This window comes from Bufo gargarizans, chromosome 1 (genome assembly GCF_014858855.1).
Source record: "Bufo gargarizans isolate SCDJY-AF-19 chromosome 1, ASM1485885v1, whole genome shotgun sequence".
Taxonomy (NCBI): Eukaryota; Metazoa; Chordata; class Amphibia; order Anura; family Bufonidae; genus Bufo; species Bufo gargarizans.
Window position 1 is genome coordinate 280,027,223 of NC_058080.1, and position 25,697 is coordinate 280,052,919.

Sequence of the window (25,697 nt, forward strand, 5' to 3'; positions counted from 1 at the left end):
GTTCGAAGTGAACAGAATTTTGGACTCTCGTTTTGTCCAAAGGTCTCTTCAATACTTGGTGGACTGGAAGGGTTTTGGTCCAGAGGAGAGATGTTGGATACCTGCTCGCCAGGTGCATGCGGATGAGTTGGTGGCAGCCTTTCACCGGGATAATCCGGGGAAAGCTTGCTTGGAGTCTTCAGAGCCGCCTCCTCGAGGGGGGGGGTAATGTAAGATCCTCACCTGCTTTGCACTCCAGGGGAACCAAGAGGGGTCCTCGTGGAGTTGCGGGACAGGTTATGCGTGTCTCTGATGCACCAGCGCTGACCCCTTTGCGAGCCAGTGCGGAGATGCGTTCGCGTGGACATCGGAGGGGAGGACCGTCGGAGTCCCAGGGGCAGAGTGGCCAGGCGAGTGACAAGACGCCGCGGCCAGGGTTGTCTCCGGTGTCTCCTGCGACTTCCGTTTCCGCATCTGGGTCCACACGCTCGCATACTCGCGCTGAGTCAATCATGCGTCCGTGCGTACGCACGAGGGCAGGTTCGCAAAGGGATACACGGTCGAGAGTACGCGCTTCTTATGCACTTCGTCGACCAGTGGCGCATATTATACTGACTCACAAGAGCAAAGTGGATTAGGGAGCCAGCCATGGGTTAATCAACTTGTGATTGCCTTAGGCCTTGTACTCAGGTGCAGGGCAATTTGTTCACCTATGGTAGTGGACACTTGGCACCCTGGGATTGGTCAGCAGGCATTTAAAAGGAGGTCTCTCAGGGTGATCAGTGCCCACTGTTATTTTCCCTCAACCAGGTATAGGTCACAACTCCTAGTGACTGAAGACTGCCAGGAACTTTGTCCTTACAGCGGACCCAAGATCTGGAGTGACTCGACTGCCAAGTGCACAGCATCATTCAGCACTGGTTGGGACTATTCCTGGAATCTCCTTGCCTGGTTTTTTGTTATTATTCCTTGTTACCAGCAAGTATCCTGGACGTTTATGTTTCTGGTGAATAAACACCTTTTTGCTTTCATCACTGGTCTGTTTGTTGGTGCCTTGCATTACATATCCCTTTTGTTTCTGATCCTCTGCTGTGTCATGTGACCAGTACTCTGACTTTCCAGATAACACAGCATCTTATGTGTGGACAAGATCCAGTTCTCTATGTATTCCTATGGGAACCTCAATGTCAGTCTCATAGAAATGAATAGAGGAGTAACGTCCTTCCTGTCCTGTGTCAGAGATCAGAGTGCTGGTCACATGACACATCTGAGGATCAAAAAGAAGGTTTTTACTCACAAATATAGTCATTGGTAAGAAGATTACACTCTTTACAGATTACATCATGTACCTTTCTAACAGGTCAGAGAATACAAAAATTCTAGAAGTGCTTTTTTAAAGAGGTATTCCCATCTGAGACAATAGGATATATCCCCCCTGTCTGATAATTTCGGGTCCTAATGTTGGGACCCGCACCTATATCGAGAACAGAGGGTGGAAAGTGATGTCTGGAGGACCCCAGGTGTGCCCGGGTCCGGCCACCAACAAACCTCCTCCCCATAGAAGTGAATGGGAGCGCACCGCACATGCACGACCACTGCTCCCATTAATTTGTATAGGCACGATAAAAATGGCCGAGCCAGCGCCCAGATATTTTCAACGACCTCATAGAACTGAAGGGAGGGCGGCTGCACATGTGCAGTCAGTCCTCCACTATTTTCAGGGCTCCTTTCTCCTATCTATCTATCTATCACCTATCTATCTATCTATCTATCTATCTCATATCTATCTATCTATCTATCTATCTATCTATCTATCTATCATCTATCTATCTATCTATCTATCACCTATCTATCTATCTATCCATCTATCTCCTATCTATCTATCTATCTATCTATCTATCTATCTATCTATCTATCTCCTATCTATCTATCCATCTATCTATCCATCTATCTCCTATCTATCTATCTATCTATCTATCACCTATCTATCTATCTATCTATCTATCTGTCTATCTTTCTGCCGGTCTGTACATCTATCTATAATTTCATATCTATTTTTGACATATAGCTATAGGAGTCTCATTGATCATAATTGTCCCTTGTTGTCCTGGGAGCCTTTATACCCTATTCCCGCTCAAATGCCGGGGTGCACCACCAATGAGACGAGATAAAGCGATTGCCTCAGGCAGCACCAGCTACGGGCAAGAGGGGGCAGCAGAAGGGGGACTATTTGTTTCTGCAGTATAGTATTGGGAAGGACAATGGGCGCAGTATGTGGCTCTGTATTACCATGTATGTTTTGTAGTGCTGTATGTAATATTTTCCAAGTATGTCTTTAACAGTAGGGCTGGAGGGAAAGGGTTAGGTTAAGAAATTGGCGTTGGGGGTTGGGGCGCCATTTCAGTTTTCGCCTCAGGCAGCAGAAAGGCTAGGTGCACAAATGGTAACTCCATTCTGCAAGAAAGAAGGAGTACATTAGTTTAGGCAACATCACATTTTCTCTGTATGTTCAGTCTCTAAAGAAACAGTTTGCTGTCTGCAGGCCAAAAAATGCTCTATATAGTCTGATTGACATCTGTATCAGCAGCACTTTTCTTGTTTTTGTTTGTTTTTGTCTTGTTACTATCCATTGTTTCATTCAATGAAGGCTCTGTAAGCATTAGTACATTGAAACCCACTAGCACATCTTGTGCTAGTGTTGTGTAGCTATGGATTTATGTAATTGCAATGGTAAGGAAACCTGTAAAGACTCCTGCTAGGAAAAGATTGATCAGCGGAACACTAAAAGCATAGCATAGCATATCTAGACATTGCTGTTAGGCAAATTATAGAGAAAAGCAAGTATACCAAGCTTTTGTGTGATGCACTGTACAGTAAATAGAAGGATTTACGGAACAGGTATTTCGCCTTTATGCAGGCAGCTGAAATGCAGAGTGATATCTAATTGGAAATATGTTCTATTTTTATTAGCATTTAGTTAGTTTGCATAGTAGTTGAATAGACTCCCTATTATATCATCTAAAAAATTGGGTTCTATAAAGTGGAAATTGTTTAGAGTCAAAAATAAAAGCTAAAACAAATCACATAGACGTGTAGGAATTGTATATGGGGGAGAGGTTAGGCATAGGTTCATATTGTAGCACTTGCCCTGGAATGTATGTTTTACTTTTTTTTTTATGAATATGGTGTGCTTAATAAAATTGGTATTTTTGATATTATGTATGTTAGTTTTATTTTTGGCAATATTGTCTTTTTGGGAGTTTTTTATTCCATCTCCTGTCAACAGTAAAAACAGGCCTAAAAGTAGCGGTATATAAATAATTTGAATTTGTGGTCATTATAGTATGTGTAGTACATACCACTGTGTCTCCCAATTGTAATTAGGTCCAAAATGCGCCAAAAATAGCCATATAAAAGTTAAGATACATTAAAACTGTGTTAAGAGAAAAAAATTGATAATTGTTATTACATACCTGTAGCGGTATGTAGTGGTACTGCTGCCTGTGAAGCCAATTGGCACCTATTTATTTCTATGTGTGATAGAGAAACGCCTGAGCAGGAAGCCTTACAGCTTTCAGCTGGGATTATAATTGAGGTCTTTACAGGCTTTGGGGTTTTCATCTGGAGGACCATTTCAGCTTTGGTTATGGGTGGAGTTTTTCATGGGGTTTGGGGTTTTTGTTTGAAGGACTGTTGCAGCTTTGGTTATAGAAGGGATTTTCATTGGGTTTCTAACCGGAGGACTATTTCAGCTGTGATTATGGGTCATGTTTTCATGGGCTTTGGAGTTTTCATCTGGAGGGCCATTTCAACTTTGGTTATTGGGGGGGGGGGGGGGGTTTTTAGCTAGCATGGAACAAAAACAGGAGTAACGGGTAAAAAATACCTCTGTTTAATGATTAGTTAAAACCTTAGTCCACTTTCTTCATACTAACTGCACAAGAAGATGGAAGGAGTCAGAGTTTAAGCTTTAAGATGTCTCTAGTGCCTACATTTCCAGTGTGACTACAGCAGTTTGTTATCAAACTTTAATTTACATAATGATTTTGTAAATTAAAATATAATTGCATCTTACTTCTTATCTTATGCCTGTCTTTGTTTTCCCTTCTCTTTTAGATTATCAGTTTATTAAATGTCTTTACGCCACAGAAATCTCTTGAGGATTTCCAAGATGTGTAAGTAATGCCTGATTAAATTAATGTAATTTTCAGAGACGGAGAAAGTACTTTCATTTAATTGATAAAATCAGCCCAGTATTGATTGTAAGATGCTGTTGTACTTACAGAGGGCTACAATGGTGTCAGTGATTTGTCTTTAACTTGGCTAGACATCCTGTTGCTGCTGCTCTGGAGTTTAGTGGTGATGTGCTTTACAGCACTCCACCCGAGTCTTGGCATTGTGCCTTGTGATGTAAAGCTTTCATGCAGCTGCTCGTCCATGGAAACCCATGCCATGAAGCTCCAGTCTTTGTGCTGATGTTAAAGGGATTCTGTCACCTCTTTTTACCCTATAGAGATGCGGACATGCACGGCTAGATCGCCGCTAGCATGTCTGCAATATACCTGTCCCATATCTCTGAGTGGTTTTATTGAGTGTAAAAAGGATTTTATATATATATGTAAATCAGCCTGGTAAGGAGCCCAAGGGGCTGCCCTGACCGTTCTGGAGCCCAGCCACGCCCTCTGTTAAGGAGCCCAGCACCGCCTGTATCCACAAATCTCCTCCTTGCTCACGAAGTCAGATCGCCGTAATCTCGCGATGCGCGAGCTAGCGCATGCGCAGTGCCGGCTTAGTGTTCCTTCCCTGTGCTGGCATCAGTCTCAGGGAAGGAACTGCGCAATGCGAGATTACGGCGATCTGACTTCTTGAGCAAGGAGGAGATTCATGATTACAGGCGATGCTGGGCTCCTTCGCAGGGGGCGTGGCTGGGCTCCAGAACGATTAGTACAGTCCCTTGGGCTCCTTTAGCAGGCTGATTTACATATATATAAAATCATTTTTTACACTCAATAAAACCACTCAGAGCTATTGGACAGGTATATTGCGGACATGCTAGCGGCGATATAGCCGTGCATTTCTGCATCTCTATAGGGTAAAAAGAGGTGACAGAATCCTTTAATACTGGAGTTGGTTAGGACTGTGTAGTTATTGAGTCAGGAGCACATTGGTGACTTATGCACTATGCTCCTCAGCATCAGTTTAATGAAAATTACTATTTTCCAGTTACCTAGTAATGGAGTTAATGGATGCCAACCTATGCCAAGTGATTCAAATGGAACTGGATCATGAGCGAATGTCTTACCTCCTGTACCAAATGCTATGTGGCATAAAGCATCTTCACTCTGCTGGAATCATACACAGGGTTAGTAGTGAACTTCTATTATGATTGCTTGCTTTGTGTTCTGTGTTTTAACTTTCTTATAAACTTAAAAAGGGTCTGTCACCACACAATGCAGTGTAATCCGCAGGCAGCATGTTATAGAGCAGGAGGAGTTGAGCAGATTGATACACTATGTAGTTTTGTGGCAAAAGATTCTTGGACCCCTTCAGGACTCGTCGATTTTCAATTTTTGCATTTTCGTTTATCACTTCTTCCCTTCCTGGAGCCATAACTTTTTTATTTTTCCATTCACATAGCCGTATGAGGGCTGTTTTTTTGTGTAACAAGTTGTACCTTTTAATGGCACAATTTATTATTGCATATAGTGTACATAGAAGCTGGAAAAAAAACTCCAAATGGGGTGGAATTGGAAAAAACTAAACTGCAATAATTTTGTACACTGGGGAGGTGTTTACAGCGATTGATAGCATTCTCTGTGTAAGTGTGTATACATAGATAGCTGTCAGTCACTGATAGTTGTACACTGGGGAGGTGTTATCAGTGATTGATAGCATTCTCTGTGTAACTGTGTATACCTAGATAGCTGTCAGTCACTGATAGTTGTACACTGGGAAGGTGTTATCAGTGATTGGTTGCATTTTCTGTGTAAGTGGGTATACATAGATAGTTGTCAGTCACTGATAGTTGTGCATCGGTAAGGTGTTATCATTGATTGATACCATTCTCTGTGTGTGTACACATAGATAGCTGTCAGTCACTGATAGTTGTACACAGGGAAGGTGTTATCAGTGACTGATAGCATTCTCTGTGTAAGTGTGTATACATATAGCTGTCAGTCACTGATAGTTGTACACAGAGGAGGTGTCATCAGTGATTGATAGCATTCCCTGTGTGCCTATACATATATAGCTGTCAGTCACTGATAGTTGTACACAGAAAAGGTGTTATCAGTGACTGATAGCATTCTCTGTGTAAGTGTGTATACATATAGCTGTCAGTCACTGATAGTTGTAAACAGAGGAGGTGTCATCAGTGATTGATAGCATTCCCTGTGTGCCTATACATATATAGCTGTCAGTCACTGATAGTTGTACACAGGAAAGGTGTTATCAGTGACTGATAGCATTCTCTGTGTAAGTGTGTATACATAGATAGCTGTCAGTCACTGATAGTTGTACACATAGGAGGTGTTATCAATGATTGATAGCATTCCCTGTGTGCCTATACATATATAACTGTCAGTCACTGATAGTTGTACATGGGGAGGTGTTATCAGTGATTGATAGCATTCTCTGTGTAAGTGTGTATACATAGATAGCTGTCAGTCACTGATAGTTGTACACAGAGGAGGTGTCATTAGTGATTGATAGCATTCCCTGTGTGTGTATACATAGATAGCTGTCAGTCACTGATATTGTACACAGGGTAGGTGTTATCAGTGATTGGTAGCAATCTCTGTGTAAATGTGTATACGGAGATAGCTGTCAGTCACGGATTGTTGTACATGGGGAGGTGTTATTAGTAATTGATAGCATTCTGTGTAAGTGTATGTACATAGCTGTCAGTCACAGATAGTTGTACACGGGGGAGGTGTTATCAGTGAAACACTGATAGTTGTATACGGTAGAGGTGTTATCAGTGATACACTGATAGTTGTACATGGGGGAGATGTTATCTGTGATTGATAGCATTTTCTGTGTAAGTGTGTCTACATAGACAACTGTCAGTCAATGATTAGTGTTGAGTGAAGCAAAGCATTCGAAGCAGGATTCGGTCCAAAGTTTAGGAAAACTTTGATTTGCAACAAATCAGAATTTCCTCACTCTTTGTGGTAATGGACCAGTTTTTCCTAAAATGGCTGCTACACATGTTACAAAGTGAAAGTAAGAAGCCTGATTTTATATAGTAAAGAGAATGAATAATCCAAACCATAAAAAATTTTTAAATGTTGGGTACCTAAAGAGGTATTCGGGTTTTGAAATTTCAATTAACAGGAAACAAGACATTTTATCACTTACTAATAGTGTTTACCTGTAATGCCTACTGCACTCTTATTACGGTCATGTGACATTTTCCACTGTTTAGGTTCCCTATACCAATGATATCACATCAAATCTAGACATAGAACACTTATTGTCAGTGCTGATCACTGCAGCCACTCTCCTCTCCCTATCTTTCTAGTGCTAACAAGAGACACCTGAAAGGTAAAGGGGATCAGGGCTGCAGGGAACAGTACTGGCCATAAAAGGTAACATGATTTAATGTCAGCACTGATTGCTGCAGCCTCGCTCCTCTCCCTATATTTACAGTGCTAAGTGGAGGAGAGCACTGATGCCAGCAATCAAACTGTCTGCAGGCAATCATGTAATGGAAGGGAGACCAGAGGCAGGCTGAGAATCCTTTGTGCCACACAGTTATGATGCGTCATCATTTAGAGGGATGCTAAAGAGAGACTTTACTTATAGTTCACTAATAAAAATTAACATTTCCCTAATAAAGTTTAATACAAAAACAGTTTCCATGTTTCAGTGTCCCTATATATGAAAACATTTTAATGACAGTTACACTTTAAAGAGGGTGTCCGGGATAGAAAAACAAGCATGAATACAATATTAAAACAACGCCCCACCTCTCCTGTGTCAGTATTGTTAGTATGTGAAACACTTTAAAGGGAATTTGTCATCATTTTTGGTGCCTGAAGGATAAAATAAACTGGTAACAGTGCTCTTTGGCAAAATACTGGATCACTTTCTGTGACCTATTAATGCTTTGTGATGCACTATTACATCACAGTGCCCTGGTACTTTAGGGTGATGACACATGCTGAGGAGATGGGCTCGCTCCATACTGGCAGTATTATTACCAAGCTCTCACTCCCGAGATTGAAGATAACTGCAATCCTGGCATGCAGGGAGCTTCCTCTGTCCTCCAGTGTCCATCTTTCTGAAGGGCCCCAGTTTTGGCATGTCTGTGAACAGATTAACTATGCTCTGTAATGCAGATCACATGTATAAGTTCCCTAAGGGGACCTAAAAAGTATTAAAAAAAAAAGAAAAGTTCATTAAAGGGGTTGTCCGAGTTATGAAAAAAATATATATAGCACTGTAAATCTGATGGCCAGCAATATATAACTAAGCTAAGTAAGTTTTAGGCAAAAAATATATATATTTCCTCATTTTCCTGGTTCTACTCTGGCCCTTTGTTTACCTGCAATAACAACAATCTCTGAGGTTTTCTTCATGAATATTTGTGCCCCTCCTGCTCTGCTAAGGGAGTGAATACAAGTCCTGCCCTGAGTGACATGTCTGCCTGCTGGGAGACTCAGCAGCATGTTGTATGTGTAGGAGTACAAGTCCCAGCTGTACAATGAAACTGCTGATACACACAGGATCTTCTCCCTACCTGTTCTTGTGCAATGCTCTGCAGAACTCCTCTGTCAGCTCCTGTGCCCATTATTTGTCTCCTCACTGCCTGCATATACTCAGTAAAGCCTTCAGCCCTGAGTCTGTACAGCTGAAGGGGTTAAGAATCCAGGGAAAGAACAGCCGGCATTGCAGGGGGCATGGCCAGCACAGTGACAACTCATATCTGCTCTCTCAGGCTTGTGCATGAAACATCATCAGAGCAGGGAGAGAAGCTGACATCACAGGCCATGTGACCCTCAGTGAGATCTGAGAAACCAGCAACTGGAGAAGTAAGTGAATTGTAAAGTCCATACATTTTCCTAGTTAGAAACATACAAAGAACAAAAAAATAACTCAGACAACCCCATTAAAGTTTTGAAAAATGTTAAAAGAAACAAAACTAATGAAAATACATAGCTCCAGATGGCGACCAAAATGGTCGCCAATGCGCCTTAAAATTTGCAGATGGCGACAAGACTTTTTAGCCTTGTCACCATTTGCGACAGGGCTGCCGCCCTGTACCTGAATATTGCGGCGGGGCATGGAGGCTAATAATTCCTTGCCCCGCTGTCGGCACGTGTACCCAGGGCAGTGGCCCGCGCACCCAGTGAAAAGCTGTCTAGGGATATATGTGGCCCGCACCGGAGTGTGCAGCCTTCCCTATCAGTCCGGAGAGAATGGCGAATGTGATGTTACGCGGGAAGCTGCACTCGCCATTCCTCCGCCTGGAATGTGTAACATGCCCCTTACTGGACGCCGAACCGCCGTGTGCTTGGTAAAACTTTTTTGACAGTGAATGGAAGTGAACAGCACGCACTTTCAGAACAAAGAGCCCGAAACGCTGGGAACAGGAGGCTAGCGGTTTAGACATGATGATGGTATAGTTGTGGAAACGCATAAGAGGCAGTGACTCGAGGGCTGTCTGTCTCCTCTGTGCTCCCCACACATAATAAGTGTACAGTGTGGCCCGTGCACCTGCATGTCTCTTCACAATTAGTGCTTGCCGTTGTTTAGTGTAAGGCTCTGTTCACATCATGAATCTGCACCATTGTGCAAGCTGTTGGCATGCAGCTCAGTAAAATGTGTTTTGCAGCTGAAACCTGACAGGTCATTTTAGCCTTGTCGCCAATTTCAACAGGGCTGCCGCGCTGTAGCTGAATATTGCGGCGGGGCATGGGAACCAATAATTCCTTGCCCCGCCGCCGATCACCTACGCTACAGGCCTGAGGTCTATTTGGTAATGAAATCCCAGCGCAGGTGGGCATGATGACATCATCACACCCGCCTGTGCCGGGACGCACAGCATTGAGGTGTGCGCGTCGCACCATCCCTGGCCGTACCTAGTGAGCACCAGCAAAAGGACACAGGTGAGTATAAGATTTTAACTTTTTTTTTTTTTTTCATTGTTAAAGTGCCAACATTACTGGCCATAAGGGGGCACTGGGGGGACATTACTGGCCTTAAGCGGGGCACTGGGGGATATTACTGGCCATAAGGGGGGCAGTAAGGGACATTACTTACTGGAAGGGGGGCACTGGGAGACATTACGCCAGAAGGGGGGCACTAGAGGACAGTATCGGGGGAAATTACTGCTGTGGAGCATATTTCTACTGTGGGGGCAATGGGGGAGTAATAACTATGTGTGGGGAAATTACTATATGGGGGCAGTGTAGGAGAAAATTACTACGTGAGGGCAGTGAGGGGGGAAGTTATTACTGTGCGGGTAGTGTGGGGGGAAATTACTATGTGAGGGCAGTGTGGGGGGGATTAATATAAGGTTTTATTATTATTACTGGGGGCCCTCTAGGTGGCATTTATAATTGCTGTAGACACTATAGGGACATTATTTCTAGTGGGGTCACAATTTTTTCAGCAGTATAGTACCTGGGACATTGGGGAGGACCACGGGCACAGTATTAGGAATGGCAGCAGGATGACATTGTTAGGACACCAGGATGGGGGGGCGGGGGGGTTTATAGAAAAATTAAAAATTCTAACGTGTTTGTAACAAACTCTGTAGAGACGAGATGTGGCTGAAAGAATTTGTCATGGAGGTCTGGGTCAAATGGAGGAGAAGGGGAAAGAGAAGGACTACTTGACAGGAGATGTCACTGGATGTAATAGGTATGTGGTGCTTTATTCTCCTATATGTAGTGCTGGCTCATTACTGTGACCTGTATCTCATCTTCTCCAAGTCTTTTTTGAATTTTTTATTACAAACCGGATTCCAAAAAAGTTGGGACACTATACAAATCGTGAATAAAAACTGAATGCAATGATGTGGAGGTGCCAACTTCTAATATTTTATTCAGAATAGAACATAAATCACGGAACAAAAGTTTAAACTGAAAAAATGTACAATTTTAAGGGAAAAATATGTTGAATCAGAATTTCATGGTGTCAATAAATCCCCAAAAAGTTGGGACAAGGCCATTTTCACCACTGTGTGGCATCTCCCCTTCTTACAACACTCAACAGACGTCTGGGGACCGAGGAGACCAGTTTCTCAAGTTTAGAAATAGGAATGCTCTCCCATTCTTGTCAAATACAGGCCTCTAACTGTTCAATCGTCTTAGGCCTTCTTTGTTGCACCTTCCTTGTTGAAAAATGCAGGGTCCTCCCTGAAAGAGATGACGTCTGGATGGGAGCATATGTTCTAGAACCTGAATATATTTTTCTTCATTGATGGTGCCTTTCCAGACACGCAAGCTGCCCATGCCACACGCACTCATGCAACCCCATACCATCAGAGATGCAGGCTTCTGAACTGAGCGTTGATAACAACGGGTTGTCCTTGTCCTCTTTGGTCCGGATGACATGGCGTCCCAGATTTCCAAAAAGAACTTTAAATCCTGACTCGTCTGACCACAGAACAGTCTTCCATTTTGCCACACTCCTTTTAAATGATCCCTGGCCCAGTGAAAACGCCTGAGCTTGTGGATCTTGCTTAGAAATGGCTTCTTCTTTGCGCTGTAGAGTTTCAGCTGGCAACGGCGGATGGCACGGTGGATTGTGTTCACTGACAATGGTTTCTGGAAGTATTCCTGAGCCCATTTTGTGATTTCCTTTACAGTAGCATTCCTGTTTGTGGTGCAGTGTCGTTTAAGGGCCCGGAGATCACGGGCATCCAGTATGGTTTTACGGCCTTGACCCTTACGCACAGATTGTTCCAGATTCTCTGACTCTTCGGATGATGTTATGCACAGTTGATGATGATAGATGTAAAGTCTTTGCAATTTTTCGCTGGGTAACACCTTTCTGATATTGCTCCACTATCTTTCTGCGCAACATTGTGGGAATTGGTGATCCTCTACCCATCTTGGCTTCTGAGAGACACTGCCACTCTGAGAAGCTCTTTTTATACCCAATCATGTTGCCAATTGACCTAATTAGTGTTAATTGGTCTTCCAGCTCTTCGTTATGCTCAAATTTACTTTTTCCAGCCTCTTATTGCTACTTATCCCAACTTTTTTGGGATTTGTTGACACCGTGAAAATCTACGTTCTATTACAAATAAAATATTGACATTTGCCATCTCCACATCATTGCATTCAGTTTTTATTCACAATTTGTTTAGTGTCCCAACTTTTTGGGAATCCGGTTTTGTATAATTATATACATTTTCAATTTGGCAGCAAAAAAAATTATTTAGCTCCTAAATGTTTAGGAGCCAATGGCTTCTGTTTATTTTTTTTTAGTCTGTAGCACTGAAATAAGAAACATTTTCTCAATATATAAACATTCGCAACGACCCAATCTATTAAAATAACCCATTATTAACCTACACGGGGAATGCTGTAAGAGAATTAAATAAAAATCTAATGCCATAATTGTCTTTTTTGGGTCAACTCGCCCAAAATTGTATCAATAAAAACTATAGATTTCCCGGCAAAAAATTGAGCCCTCAGACAGCACTTTCGGCAAAAAAGTAAATAAAGTTATGGGTGTCATAATTTGGCGACAGAAAGCATTTGTCACGGATGGTGTTGCAGAAAACAAGAAGTAACAAATAAAGATCCGACTGACTTGATCCCAAACTAAGGAACAAAAGGGTGAGCCCTATTAAAGCCCTATAGCTCTCCCTGACTGCTCAGCCCATGCAAAGATCTCTGTGATAGAAAGTTGCATGTCCACGTACCTAGACTGAGTGACACCTGAAAACCCTATAATAGTGATGGGACACGACCACCGGCTCCCTGCACTTAATACGGAGGGAGTCAGGGTCACGTAGAATCAAGCCAACAGGAAAACACAAATAAAGGGAAAAACTTATATGAGAAAGCAGCAGTGGGAGGGGATATAAAGGGAGGCAATCACTGCTAATAGATGACAGCTGGGAGAGGGAGAAGAGATGTCAAAGCGAAACCAAAACAAAAGAACATCATGCAGGAGGTACTGAAGAACGTCTATCAGAACTTCTCAGAGATCTGGTGGTGACAGTACCCCTCCTTCTACGAGTGGACTCCGGACACTCAGAGCCCACCTTCTCAGGATGGGACTTATGGAACGCCCTGATAAGACGAGTGGCCTTAATATCCGCCACTGGAACCCACATCCTCTCCTCAGGATTATAACCCTTCCAATGAACGAGGTACTGAAGAGAACCGCGTATAATACGAGAGTCCACAATCCTAGAGACCTGAAATACAAGATTACCATCAACCACAATAGGAGGCGGAGGCAAAGAGGAGGGTACAGTGGGTTGGACATAAGGTTTTAATAGGGACTTGTGAAAAACATTATGGATCCTCCAAGTCTGAGGAAGATCAAGACGGTAGGCAACAGGATTGATGACGGACAAGATTTTGTAGGGCCCAATAAACTTAGGACCCAACTTCCAGGAGGGAACCTTCAATTTGATATTCTTAGTAGACAACCACACCAGATCACCAACATTCAGGTCCGGACCAGGCACACGTCTCTTATCCGCCACACGCTTATATCTCTCACTCATGCTCTTTAGATTATCCTGAATCTTTTGCCAAATAGATGTCAAAGACGAGGAGAATCTCTCCTCATCAGGTAAACCAGAAGACCCCTCTCCAGAGAATGTCCCAAACTGCGGGTGAAACCCATACGCACCAAAAAATGGTGACTTATCATAGGACTCCTGACGACGGTTATTTAAAGCAAACTCAGCCAGGGACAAAAAAGAACACCAATCCTCCTGATTCTCCGCCACAAAACAGCGCAGATTCTGATTGACATGCTCTGTCTGGCCATTCGACTGCGGGTGGAAAGCAGAAGAGAATGACAACCGAACCCCCAAGCGAGAACAGAAAGCCTTCCAGAATCTGGAAACAAACTGCGTGCCCCTATCAGAGACTATGTCTGAAGGAATATCATGTAATTTTACAATGTGAGCAATAAATGCCTGCGCCAGCGTTTTAGCTTTGGGCAGCCCAGGAAAAGGAATGAAATGCGCCATTTTGCTAAAACGGTCCACCACCACCAGAATCACAGTCTTCCCCGAGGAACAAGGCAGGTCCGTAATGAAGTCCAAGGACAGGAAGGAATGGGTAACGGGAGGAGAGGACCTGATGGCCGTGAATGAGGGACTTTGGCACGAGCGCAGGTCTCGCAGGCTGCCACAAAACCCTCAACCGACTTACGAAGCGCCGGCCACCAGAATCTCCGAGCAATGAGATCCACTGTGGCTCTTGCCCCCGGGTGCCCAGCAAGGACAGTGAGGCACAAACAACCTCCCAAGAGGACAAAGATCAGGAGCCTCTGCCTGGGCTGCCTGAACCTCTGCCTCCAATTCAGGATAAAGAGCAGAGACCACCACCCCTTCAGCCAAAATGGGACCCGGGTCTTCAAAGTTCCCCCCTCCCGGAAAACAACGTGACAGGGCATCCGCCTTCACATTCTTAACCCCAGGGCGGAACGTGACATCAAAATTAAACCTTGAAAAGAACAAAGACCATCTGGCCTGTCTTGGGTTCAGACGCTTGGCTGACTCCAAGTAGGCCAGATTCTTATGGTCGGTAAACACGGTAATAGGGTGTCTGGCTCCCTCTAACCAATTACCGTGTTTACCGACCATAAGAATCTGGCCTACTTGGAGTCAGCCAAGCCTCTGAACCCAAGACAGGCCAGATGGTCTTTGTTCTTTTCAAGGTTTAATTTTGTTGTCACGTTCCGCCCTGGGGTTAAGAATGTAAAGGCGGATGCCCTGTCACGTTGTTTTCCTCAAAAGCTAACTTGATGGCCAACAACTCCCTATCTCCCACATCGTAATTTCTCTCTGCGGAGGAGAGTCTCTTCGAAAAAAAGGCACACGGACGCCATTTGGCAGTAGAGGGACCCTGAGACAAGACCGCACCCACACCCACCTCTGAAGCGTCCACCTCAACAATGAAGGGCAGAGAGACATCAGGTTGTATCAAGATGGGAGCGGAAGCAAAACTCTCTTTGATACTAGAAAAGGAATAATTCAAAATGAACTTCCTGTAATAATTGGCAAAACCCAAAAAGCGCATCAGTGCCTTCTGATTCTCAGGAAGCTCACAATCAAGCACAGCGCGGACCTTCTTGGGGTCCATGCGAAAACCAGAAGCGGAGAGGAGAAAACCCAGAAATTGAATTTCTGGAACCGCAAACACACATTTTTCCAGTTTAGCGTGCAATTTATTCTCCCGCAGAATCAGCAAGACCTGATGTAGGTGGTCCCTATGAGTTTTGAAATCAGGAGAAAAAATCTAAATGTCATGTAGATACACCAGTACAAATTTCCCCATTAAATGATAAAAAAATACTGTTCACAAAATGTTGGAAGACGGCTGGAGCATTTATCAAACCAAAAGGCATAACCAAATTTTTAAAATGGCCCTCAGGGGTATTGAAGGCCATCTTCCATTCGTCCCCTTCTCTGACCCTGACCAGGTTGTATGCCCCTCTCAAATCCAACTTGGAAAAAACTTTAGCCCCAACAATCTGGTTAAAGAGATCCGGGATCAGAGGAAGTGGATAAGGGTCACGAATTGTGATATTGTTCAGCTCCCTGAAATCCAGACATGGTCTTAAAGAACCATCTTTTTTCTTGACAAAAAAAAACCCAGCGGCAACAGGTGACTTCGAGGGTCGTATGTGTCCCTTTCTCAGGCTCTCAGAGATATAAGTACGCATAGCGACCCATTCAGGTTGGGAGAGATTGTATACACGAGATTTAGGCAGCTTGGCGCCTGGGGTGAGATTAATAGGGCAATCATACTTCCGGTGAGGGGGCAGCTCCTGAACACCACTCTAAGAAAACACATCCGAAAATTCTGAGAGAAAAGATGGTACAGTCTTAGTAAAAACCTCTGAAAGAGACGTCGAGAGGCAATTCTCTTTGCAGAAGTCACTCCAACCATTTATTTGCCTCGCTTGCCAATCAATGGTGGGGTTATGTTTAGTGAGCCAGGGTAGCCCTAACACCATAGGAGTAGGTAATCCGCTTAGGACGAAACATGACACATCCTCAACATGAGCATCACCCACAGTCAAACGGATATTGTGAACTATGCCCTTTAACAATTTTTGAGAAAGTGGAGCGGAATCAATAGCAAAAACAGGTATGTCCTTTCCCAAAGTGCATACCTGGAAACCATGTGTTTTAGCAAATTGATTATCAATGAGATTGACAGCTGCTACACTATCTAAAAAAATCTCACAAACAATATTATTGCTCTCTAGCTCCACCCTGGCAGGTAGGACAAAACGGGAACTACAAGCAAACGGAAAACCTTCAATTTCCGCATCAACCTTGCCAATAGTAACAGATGGAACGTTTTTAGAGGACTTTTTTCTTTTTGTTTCTTTATTACCCTCAAAAAACTCCCTGAATCTCCTAGAGGGACAAATATTTGCCAAATGATTTATACCTCCACAACAGAAACAAACCCTCCTCTGAGAGCTGAATCCTCTATTATTAGAGGCAAGCAAACCCAGCTGCATGGGCTTCTGCTCAGAGAGGATTGAGAGAGACTGAGGCTCCTGCACACTGAATGAGACCGATCCACTGTCCTTGGACTGAGTATGACAGGAAGGAGTGATCTCTCCTCTCTCTCTAAGACGCCTGTCAATACGAACAGCCTGAGACATGGCAGACTCCAAGGAGGTAGGTCTCTCATGAAAGACAAATGCATCTTTCAATCCCTCTGAAAGACCATGGCAAAATTGACTTCGGAGTGCAGAATCATTCCAACCAGTATCAGCTGCCCATCTCCGAAATTCTGAACAGTATATCTCTGCGGACTGTTTACCCTGGCATAAAAGACGCAGTTTAGATTCAGCCAGAGCAATACGATCCGGATCATCATATACAAGTACAGACCAAAAGTTTGGACACACCTTCTCATTCAAAGAGTTTTCTTTATTTTCATGACTATGAAAATTGTAGATTCACACTGAAGGGATCAAAACTATGAATTAACACATGTGGAATTGTATACATAACAAAAAAGTGTGAAACAACTGAAAATATGTCATATTCTAGGTTCTTCAAAGTAGCCACCTTTTGCTTTGATTACTGCTTTGCACACTCTTGGCATTCTCTTGATGAGCTTTAAGAGATAGTCACCTGAAATGGTTTTTACTTCACAGGTGTGCCCTGCCAGGTTTAATAATTGGGATTTCTTGCCTTATAAATGGGGTTGGGACCATCAGTTGCGTTGTGGAGAAGTCAGGTGGATACACAGCTGATAGTCCTACTGAATAGACTGTTAGAATTTGTATTATGGCAAGAAAAAAGCAGCTAAGTAAAGAAAAACGAGTGGCCATCATTACTTTAAGAAATAAAGGTCAGTCAGTCCAAAAAATTGGGAAAACTTTGAAAGTGTCCCCAAGTGCAGTCACAAAAACCATCAAGCGCTACAAAGAAACTGGCTCACATGCGGACCGCCCCAGGAAAGGAAGACCAAGAGTCACCTCTGCTGCGGAGGATAAGTTCATCCGAGTCACCAGCCTCAGAAATCGCAGGTTAACAGCAGCTCAGATTAGAGACCAGGTCAATGCCACACAGAGTTCTAGCAGCAGACACATCTTTAGAACAACTGTTAAGAGGAGACTGTGTGAATCAGGCCTTCATGGTAGAATATCTGCTAGGAAACCACTGCTAAGGACAGGCAACAAGCAGAAGAGACTTGTTTGGGCTAAAGAACACAAGGAATGGACATTAGACCAGTGGAAATCTGTGCTTTGGTCTGATGAGTCCAAATTTGAGATCTTTGGTTCCAACCACCGTGTCTTTGTGCGACGCAGAAAAGGAGAACGGATGAACCCTACATGACTGGTTCCCACCGTGAAGCATGGAGGAGGAGGTGTGATGGTGTGGGGGTGCTTTGCTGGTGACACTGTTGGGGATGTATTCAAAATTGAAGGCATACTGAACCAGCATGGCTACCACAGCATCTTGCAGCGGCATGGTATTCCATCCGGTTTGCATTTAGTTGGACCATCATTTATTTTTCAACAGGACAATGACCCCAAACACACCTCCAGGCTGTGTAAGGGCTATTTGACCATGAAGGAGAGTGATGGGGTTCTGCGCTAGGTGACCTGGCCTCCACAGTCACCGGACCTGAACCCAATTGAGATGGTTTGGGGTGAGCTGGCCCGCAGAGTGAAGGCAAAAGGGCCAACAAGTGCTAAGCATCTCTGGGAACTCTTTCAAGACTGTTGGAAGACCATTTCAGGTGACTACCTCTTGAAGCTCATCAAGAGAATGCCAAGAGTGTGCAAAGCAGTAATCAAAGCAAAAGGTGGCTACTTTGAAGAACCTAGAATATGACATATTTTCAGTTGTTTCACACTTTTTTGTTATGTATATAATTCCACGTGTTAATTCATAGTTTTGATGCCTTCAGTGTGAATCTACAATTTTCATAATCATGAAAATAAAGAAAACTCTTTGAATGAGAATGTGTGTCCAAACTTTTGGTCTGTACTGTATCTGACCCAGGGCTAAAAAAAATCATCCACCGGCAGCGAAAAGGCCCAGGACTGAGCGTTATCCCTGAGTAGCGAGATGATGATCCCCACCCTCCTCTCCTCATCACCAGAGGAATGGGGAAGTAGGCGGAAATGGAGTTTGCAAGCCTCTCTAAAACGAATAAAATTCTCACTACCCCCGGAGAACATATTCGGAAGCGAGATTGTAGGCTCAGAACAAATTCCATGAACGCAAGCAGAAACGGTCACCTCAAACTGAGAGACAGTTTTCCGGAGATCTGCTACCTCCAGTGAAAGACCCTGCATGCGTTCTATCAAGGCTGAAACCGGATTAATGCTTAAGATGGTTTTGGCAGTCTATAATGTCACGGATGATGTTGCAGAAAACAAGAAGTAACAAATAAAGATCCGACTGACCTGATCCCAAACTAAGGAACAAAATGGTGAGCCCTATTAAAGCCCTATAGCTCTCCCTGACTGCTCAGCCCATGCAAAGATCTCTGTGATAGAAAGTTGCATTTCCACGTACCTAGAGTGAGTGACACCTGAAAACCCTATAATAGTGAGGGGACACGACCACCGGCTTCCTGCACTTAATACGGAGGGAGTCAGGGTCACCTAGAATCAAGCCAACAGGAAAACACAAATAAAGGGAAAAACTTATCTGAGAAAGCAGCAGTAGCGAACTTCTAGCACTGAGCACAATCCAGGAAGTAGTATAAACCGCAAAGTTAGGCAGTATGGGAGGGGATATAAAGGGAGGCAATCACTGCTAATAGATGACAGCTGGGAGTGGGAGAAGAGATGTCAAAGTGAAACCAAAACAAAAGAAAATCATGCAGGAGGTACTGAAGAACGTCTATCAGAACTTCCCAGAGATCTGGCGGTGACAGCATTCTGAATAAGAAAAATAAGTATTTTAATTAGTAAACATAACCAAAACCATATACATTTTGTATCTCCATGATTGTACTGTCCCACAGAATTAATTACATTGTTTTTCCAACTGCTGCCTGCAAATTTTTTTTCAAATGTTTACAATTCCCCTGATGTATGGTACCACAAAATGGTGACATTAGAAAATATAACTTGCCCCACATAAAACAAGCCCTATCTTGGTGGAAAAATAAAAAAAAAAGTTATGGTTTTAAAACACTATCTTGGTGGAAGAATAAAAAAGTTATGGTTTTAAAAATGCAGAGATAAAAATCATTTTTTTTATAAAATCACTGAGCCTGAGTACCAAACTAGGCTGCAACCTAAAGGGGTTTATTGACCCAGCCACACTAGAGCTGTTCAGCATATAGCCTGACCTGATGAGTTCTGATGTTCATGGGATCCCAGCTCTCCCCGCCTTCATTTACTTATTACTGTAAGAAAAAAATATGTAAATCAATGACAGGTGAGCGGGGAGAGTTCTCATGAATATCATGACTCATTGCCTCACTCTGTGTATTAAACTGCTCCAGCACTTTTCAACATCCTAATCTATATTAGTGTATTATTTTGGTTTTGTACAATTTTATAGTGAAAAAAAGGAAAGGAATTCCTTGCAAAAGTATTGGAACCCAAGGAGATTTGAATGCTCAGATAACTTGGACTGAGGTCTCAGACTTTAAATAGCATGTTAGGGTTAAGTCTTGTTTACAACCATTGTTCGTAAAGGCTAGGTGATACAAATTTTAAAGCCTTTTAAGTACACAGACTCCTCTAAATTTGTCCCAAAAAACTGCAGACATGGAGTCTTCTAAGCAGCTGCCTAACACTCTGAAAATGAAAATGGCTGAGGCCCATAAAGCATGAGAAGGCTATAAGAAGCTAGCAAAGCGTTTTTAAGGTTGTCATTTCCTCAGTTTGAAATTTTTTATTTTTTTTTGGGTACTTATAATACCTATACTGCGATATATCTATACATTATGTTATTAATCATTTTCGTTCTGTAGATAAGGCAAAAAACTTACTTTTATAATATGCTAATTACCTGTCTACCAGCAAGTAGGGCGTGTACTTGCTGGTAACAGCCGCAAAAAAACGCCCCCTCCTCCTGTTGATTGACAGGGCCAGCCGCAATCTCCTCCTCCGGCTGGCCCTGTCTGCATTTCAAAAATCGCGCGCCTGTCTTGATTTGGCGCAGGCACTCTGAGAGAAGGAGGCTCGCCTCCTCAGCACCCCCTCAGTGCGCCTGCGCCGATGACGTCACCAAAAGAAAAAAAAAAAAAAAAGATTTTAGTGGGGTGACAGAAGCCCTTTAAGAAATGGCAATTAACAGGAAGAGTAGAGGTCAAGAGAAGGTCTGGAAGTCATCAGAAGAAAACTTCTCCTGTGTGCTCACCTCAAAATTCGAGTCAGAAGTTTGCAAAAGAACATCTAAACAAGCCTGATGCATTATGGAAACAAATCCTGTGGATAGGTGAGGGTAAATATAACTCTTTGGCCACGAGCTGTGAAACTTGCCAAAGAGGGTACTATTAGGTATTAACCATTCAGGGTGCCCAAAGTTTAGCTTCAGGTCCTTATCCTTTTTTGTTATTTTTAAAATTTTAAAGATGAAAATTAAAAAAATGTTTTTGCCTAAGTATAAATGTGTCATCTTTAACTTTATGCCTTTTTGAAATCATTTCATCTTCAACTTCCTTAACTGTTCACAGTAACAGTAATTTTGACCAGGGGTGCCTACAATTTTTGCATGCCAGTGTATGTTTAAATATTAGATGTTTTATATGACTAAAAGTAAATTGATTGTCAGTTCAGGAAAATTCTGCATGTAACATAAGTAGAACATGTTCTTCTCATTTTGCCTATTTTTCAAAATGTATTCACTTTCCCAATGCAGGACTTAAAACCAAGTAATATTGTTGTAAAGTCAGATTGCACATTGAAGATACTTGACTTTGGCTTAGCAAGGACTGCGGGCACTAGCTTCATGATGACTCCCTATGTAGTAACACGTTATTACAGAGCGCCAGAAGTCATTCTTGGAATGGGATACAAGGAAAACGGTAGGCACAATCTGTAAATAAATCCAATGCTATTATAAAGTGATATTCATGTTATCATATTTATTTGTCCATTAAGTTCACGTGAATGTCTATGAAAGTAAAATTGAGATGGAAAGACCAAAATTCTGTGATGAGAATAGCTTTATCTGACTTGTTAAAATGAGCCCTTGATTTGGGTTGAACTTGTTATTAAAGCCTACGTCTACCTAAATTTACCCAAATATCCCACTTCCCTCATGTCACCTACCCTTTGGCCGACGGAGCTGAGATATAAAGTTCTTGTGCCTGCATGAGGGGAAGTTGGTTTGTCTGGTTGTTATAAAAAGAAATGAAGCAAATGTAAAAATAACAAAAAAAAACACTATTCACCTCTTTAGTCCCTACTCTTATTCGCCAACCAATCTCAAGAATGGGGCCCCGCTATGAATTCAGCTCGATTAAGGACTATTATCCATTAGCTGCAGTAGTACTGCAGATATGAATTTGTATCAGTACTTTTTTTTTTCATACTAACCCCTTTCACCCGATGTGTGCTGGCAAAGCTCTGCTGAAATACATTGTACGGAGTACATAGCTAATATGTGCGCACTGCTCAGCAGTCTGGACAGTGTAATTCAGCAGAGCTTTGCCAGCGCACATCAGGGTAATGAGTGGCAGTATGAGAATAAAAAGTACCAATTCAGACTCCTTAGGCTAGTTTCACACTTGCGTTTATCGGATATGGCAGGCTGTTAAGGAAGAGCATGCCTGAGTACACAGGACTAGCCAGATACTGCAACCCCATTGACTATGATGGGATCCGGCGGGGATCCAGACGGTTTCTGGCATGAGTGCCGGGTTTCAGCACTTGAGTGCCGGGTTTTGTCCAGCACTTATGCAGTAAACTAGCCGGATCCCATTTTGGTCAATGGGGTGTGGCGGAGAGTGACAGTATCCAGGTAGGTGGAATCCGGTGATCTCCGGCGGGCTATTCTCTGCCAAAAAAGCCTACCTGATCCGATAAGTGCAAGTGTGAAATGAGCCTTCTCAGCAGTACTAGTCATATACAGTACTGCAGATAATAGCCTATAATCCAGCTGGCAGACTCCTTTTAGGAGCCAATTGGTGGTTCTTTTGTTATTTTATAATATTTGCAGCTCTTTAACTTTAGGTTTTGAGTAAATCAATGCATTTTTAAATTTCTTTAGCGTGACCATACTGTTTCTTGTGTGATAATCCCATATATAGAGTGATGGTAGGTATAGACCTAGGGTGATACGAAGGGTCTGGTTTGTTTAATATGGATAGCATACAACATTTTCAGACGTATAATAGTAGGACTACATATGTACCTTGTTAGAAATGTAGAAACCTTGTTGTACATTGTTAGAAAGTTTCTGTACATGTACACGCTAAAATGCCAGTTCAGTGCATCGGATGCTGGTCCCTTGGTCATTGGACTAGTGCATTGTCTTTCAATGCTGTGTACACACAGGATGATGTGTATATCAGCATGAAAATTAGTTTACATCAGTTATTATTATTTGTTATAGATCTATGTTGCCTCCTTTTTTAATACCATGCCATAGATATTTCGAGCACCATAATGGGATTCTAAATAAAAATGTAATCTTATAGAAAATTGCTCTGGTCTTTCCATTATAACACACTTCTTTTTAGTCTAATAACATTCATTATAATTCAATTCAGAAAATGACATGTCTTTATTGAGAACTTTTCCCATCCATCATGTTACTAAAGCTTATTGCCTTATTTTCTGACTGTCATCTTCAGTATTTCCATCCTCGTAGATCTTACCTTATCCCCATCTTTACAATTACAAGGTGGCATTTACAATCTGTTCACCTATCTGCTAATATGGGTCATTTGTGTTTATACAAATGGATTTTGTTTAAGTTGCTATTTTGTTGTTATAATATGCTTTTTTTATGTAAATTTAGGAGCATTTATGAAAACTGACTCACAAGAAAAAAAAAAAATGCAATATTCGATATCCAGAGGTTTCGTTAGTTTGAAAGCTGATTATGATTCATATTGTTTAGCCATGATGTTTTATGAAACTGGCCTTGCTGCCTCAAGGCGTTGTTGTAATATCTAATTTGCTGCTAATCTACCTTAGGATTCATGTCATCTCTCTTGCCACATATTTCTAACTGCTGTGTTGTTGCCCGTCCATCCATCTTGTCATAAGGCTACTGCTTTGTCAGCACCCTTTTGTGCCAAACTACTAATTCCTAGACTTTTTTTATATACCCAAATATCTCCTCCTCATATTTCTCATGTACCAGATTACTCCTTCCCTAGCTTTCTTAACCTATTAAGTATCCCGCGATTTTTCATTTTTTCATTTTAGTGTTTTATTACTCCTGGCCTTCCCAGAGTCATAAGTTTTATATTCTTCTGTTCACATAGCTATATGGGGCCTTTTTATTTGCAGGACAAGTAATAATTTCTAAGGGCATGAATTAATATTGCAGACAATGTAGTGGGAAGCTGGAAAAAAATCCAAATGGTGTACGATTTGAAAAAAAAAAACAACACAGTTTTATGGGTTTCATTTTTTATGGCGTTCCATTAAGTAAAACTGACCTGTTAACTTCAATTTATGGGTCAGTATGACTATAGCAACACCACATTTGTATAATTTTTCTTCTGTTTTAACAAAATAAAAACTTTAAAAAAAAAAGATTTTTTTCTTTGCATCGCCATATTCTAAACCCTATAACTTTTTTATATTTACACCTACAGAGCCTTGTGAGGGTTTATTTTTCTTATGGGGCGATCTATATTTTTGCAGTGTGTGACTTTTTGTTCACATTTTATTCAGTATTTTGGGAGGTAAAGCAAAGAAAAATGGTGAATTGGCCTTTATGATTTTCCTTTTTTCTTTAAATGTGAATTGTATGACATTATTTTTTTATTTTAGTTTTTTAAACTTTTTTTTATTTTATTTCATTCCCCTTAGGGGCCTTGAACACGTGATCATTTCTTCCATAAAGTGCAATGATTTAACTATGAACGACTCCCTTGATCTCGGCACAGAGGAGATGTTTGAGCCCCAGTAGATGAGCTCCCCTGAAGAAAGACTGCTCAGATACTGTGATTGCAATTGACCACAGTATCTGAGGGGTTAAATATCCGTGATCAACATTATCGCTTATCCTCAGCAGGCACCAGTTTGAAAACTCCAACTTATGCCATACATTAAATTGTTATGGACAGATAGCTCCTTCCTTAGCTCCCCTATGTGCCAAATGCAAAGCTGCTACATCCTTTTCTATGTACAAAACTTCTAATTCCTCGTCTGCATTATGGACTATACCAAAACTGTACAGTTGGCCTTTATGCCCGAGACCACTTATCCCTAAACTCTATGTGCTAATCAGCTATATTTCTATGACTCCTTCTCCTGCTCTTCTATCTGCCATTCCGTTCTTGACTTTGATTTGGCCCATACTTTTCCATCCCTAACTGTTACATAAATTATAGCTTTGAAGACATTTCCCCAGTTATCCCTTAGGCTTCCTCCCTTTACATATGTGGAAGGACAATGACACAAGCATTAATTCCCCTGTGTGTTAGTCCATACCTGCCAACTTTCCTGGAATGTCATGGAAAAAAGGGGGAGACCTTCCAGACCCATAAGAGTTGTCAAATTTCATGGATGCGAGAAAGCTAGCAGACACTGCCAAGAAGTTAACCCCATTCACTTCTGTGGGACGGTTTATTCCTATACACACAGATCATCAATATTAAAATCCCGGAAAAACACTTTAAAGGACATCATGGACATTGGGCGCATATCGCTAGGGTTTGACCCCATTGTCTTATAGGTGCAGACCTATATCGAGAACAGAGCCCTGCAAGTGAAGGAGGGCTCACTGCGCATGCTCAGCCACCCTCCATTCATTTTCTATGGGGCCGGCGAAAATAGCCGAGCGCTGGCTCGGCTATTTCTATCGCCCCCATAGAAATGAATGGGAGCGGAGGCTGCACATCCCCGTTCACTTCTATGGGGAGCCGGCTTGGTGGTGGCTTGAC

At 42.3% G+C, this 25,697-nt stretch overlaps 1 protein-coding gene across 5 annotated transcripts in view; it reads left to right on the plus strand.

Annotated features, from left to right (window-relative positions):
* Positions 1–25,697, plus strand: part of MAPK10 (mitogen-activated protein kinase 10) — a 162,203-nt gene that overhangs the window by 42,283 nt on the left and 94,223 nt on the right. For all 5 annotated transcript variants that reach the window (XM_044278117.1, XM_044278090.1, XM_044278100.1 and 2 more), the window contains 3 exons: positions 4,096–4,154; positions 5,203–5,341; positions 21,491–21,656. In XM_044278117.1, coding sequence (XP_044134052.1) covers positions 4,096–4,154; positions 5,203–5,341; positions 21,491–21,656 — 364 coding nt within the window. The remainder of the gene's footprint in view (positions 1–4,095; positions 4,155–5,202; positions 5,342–21,490; positions 21,657–25,697) is intronic.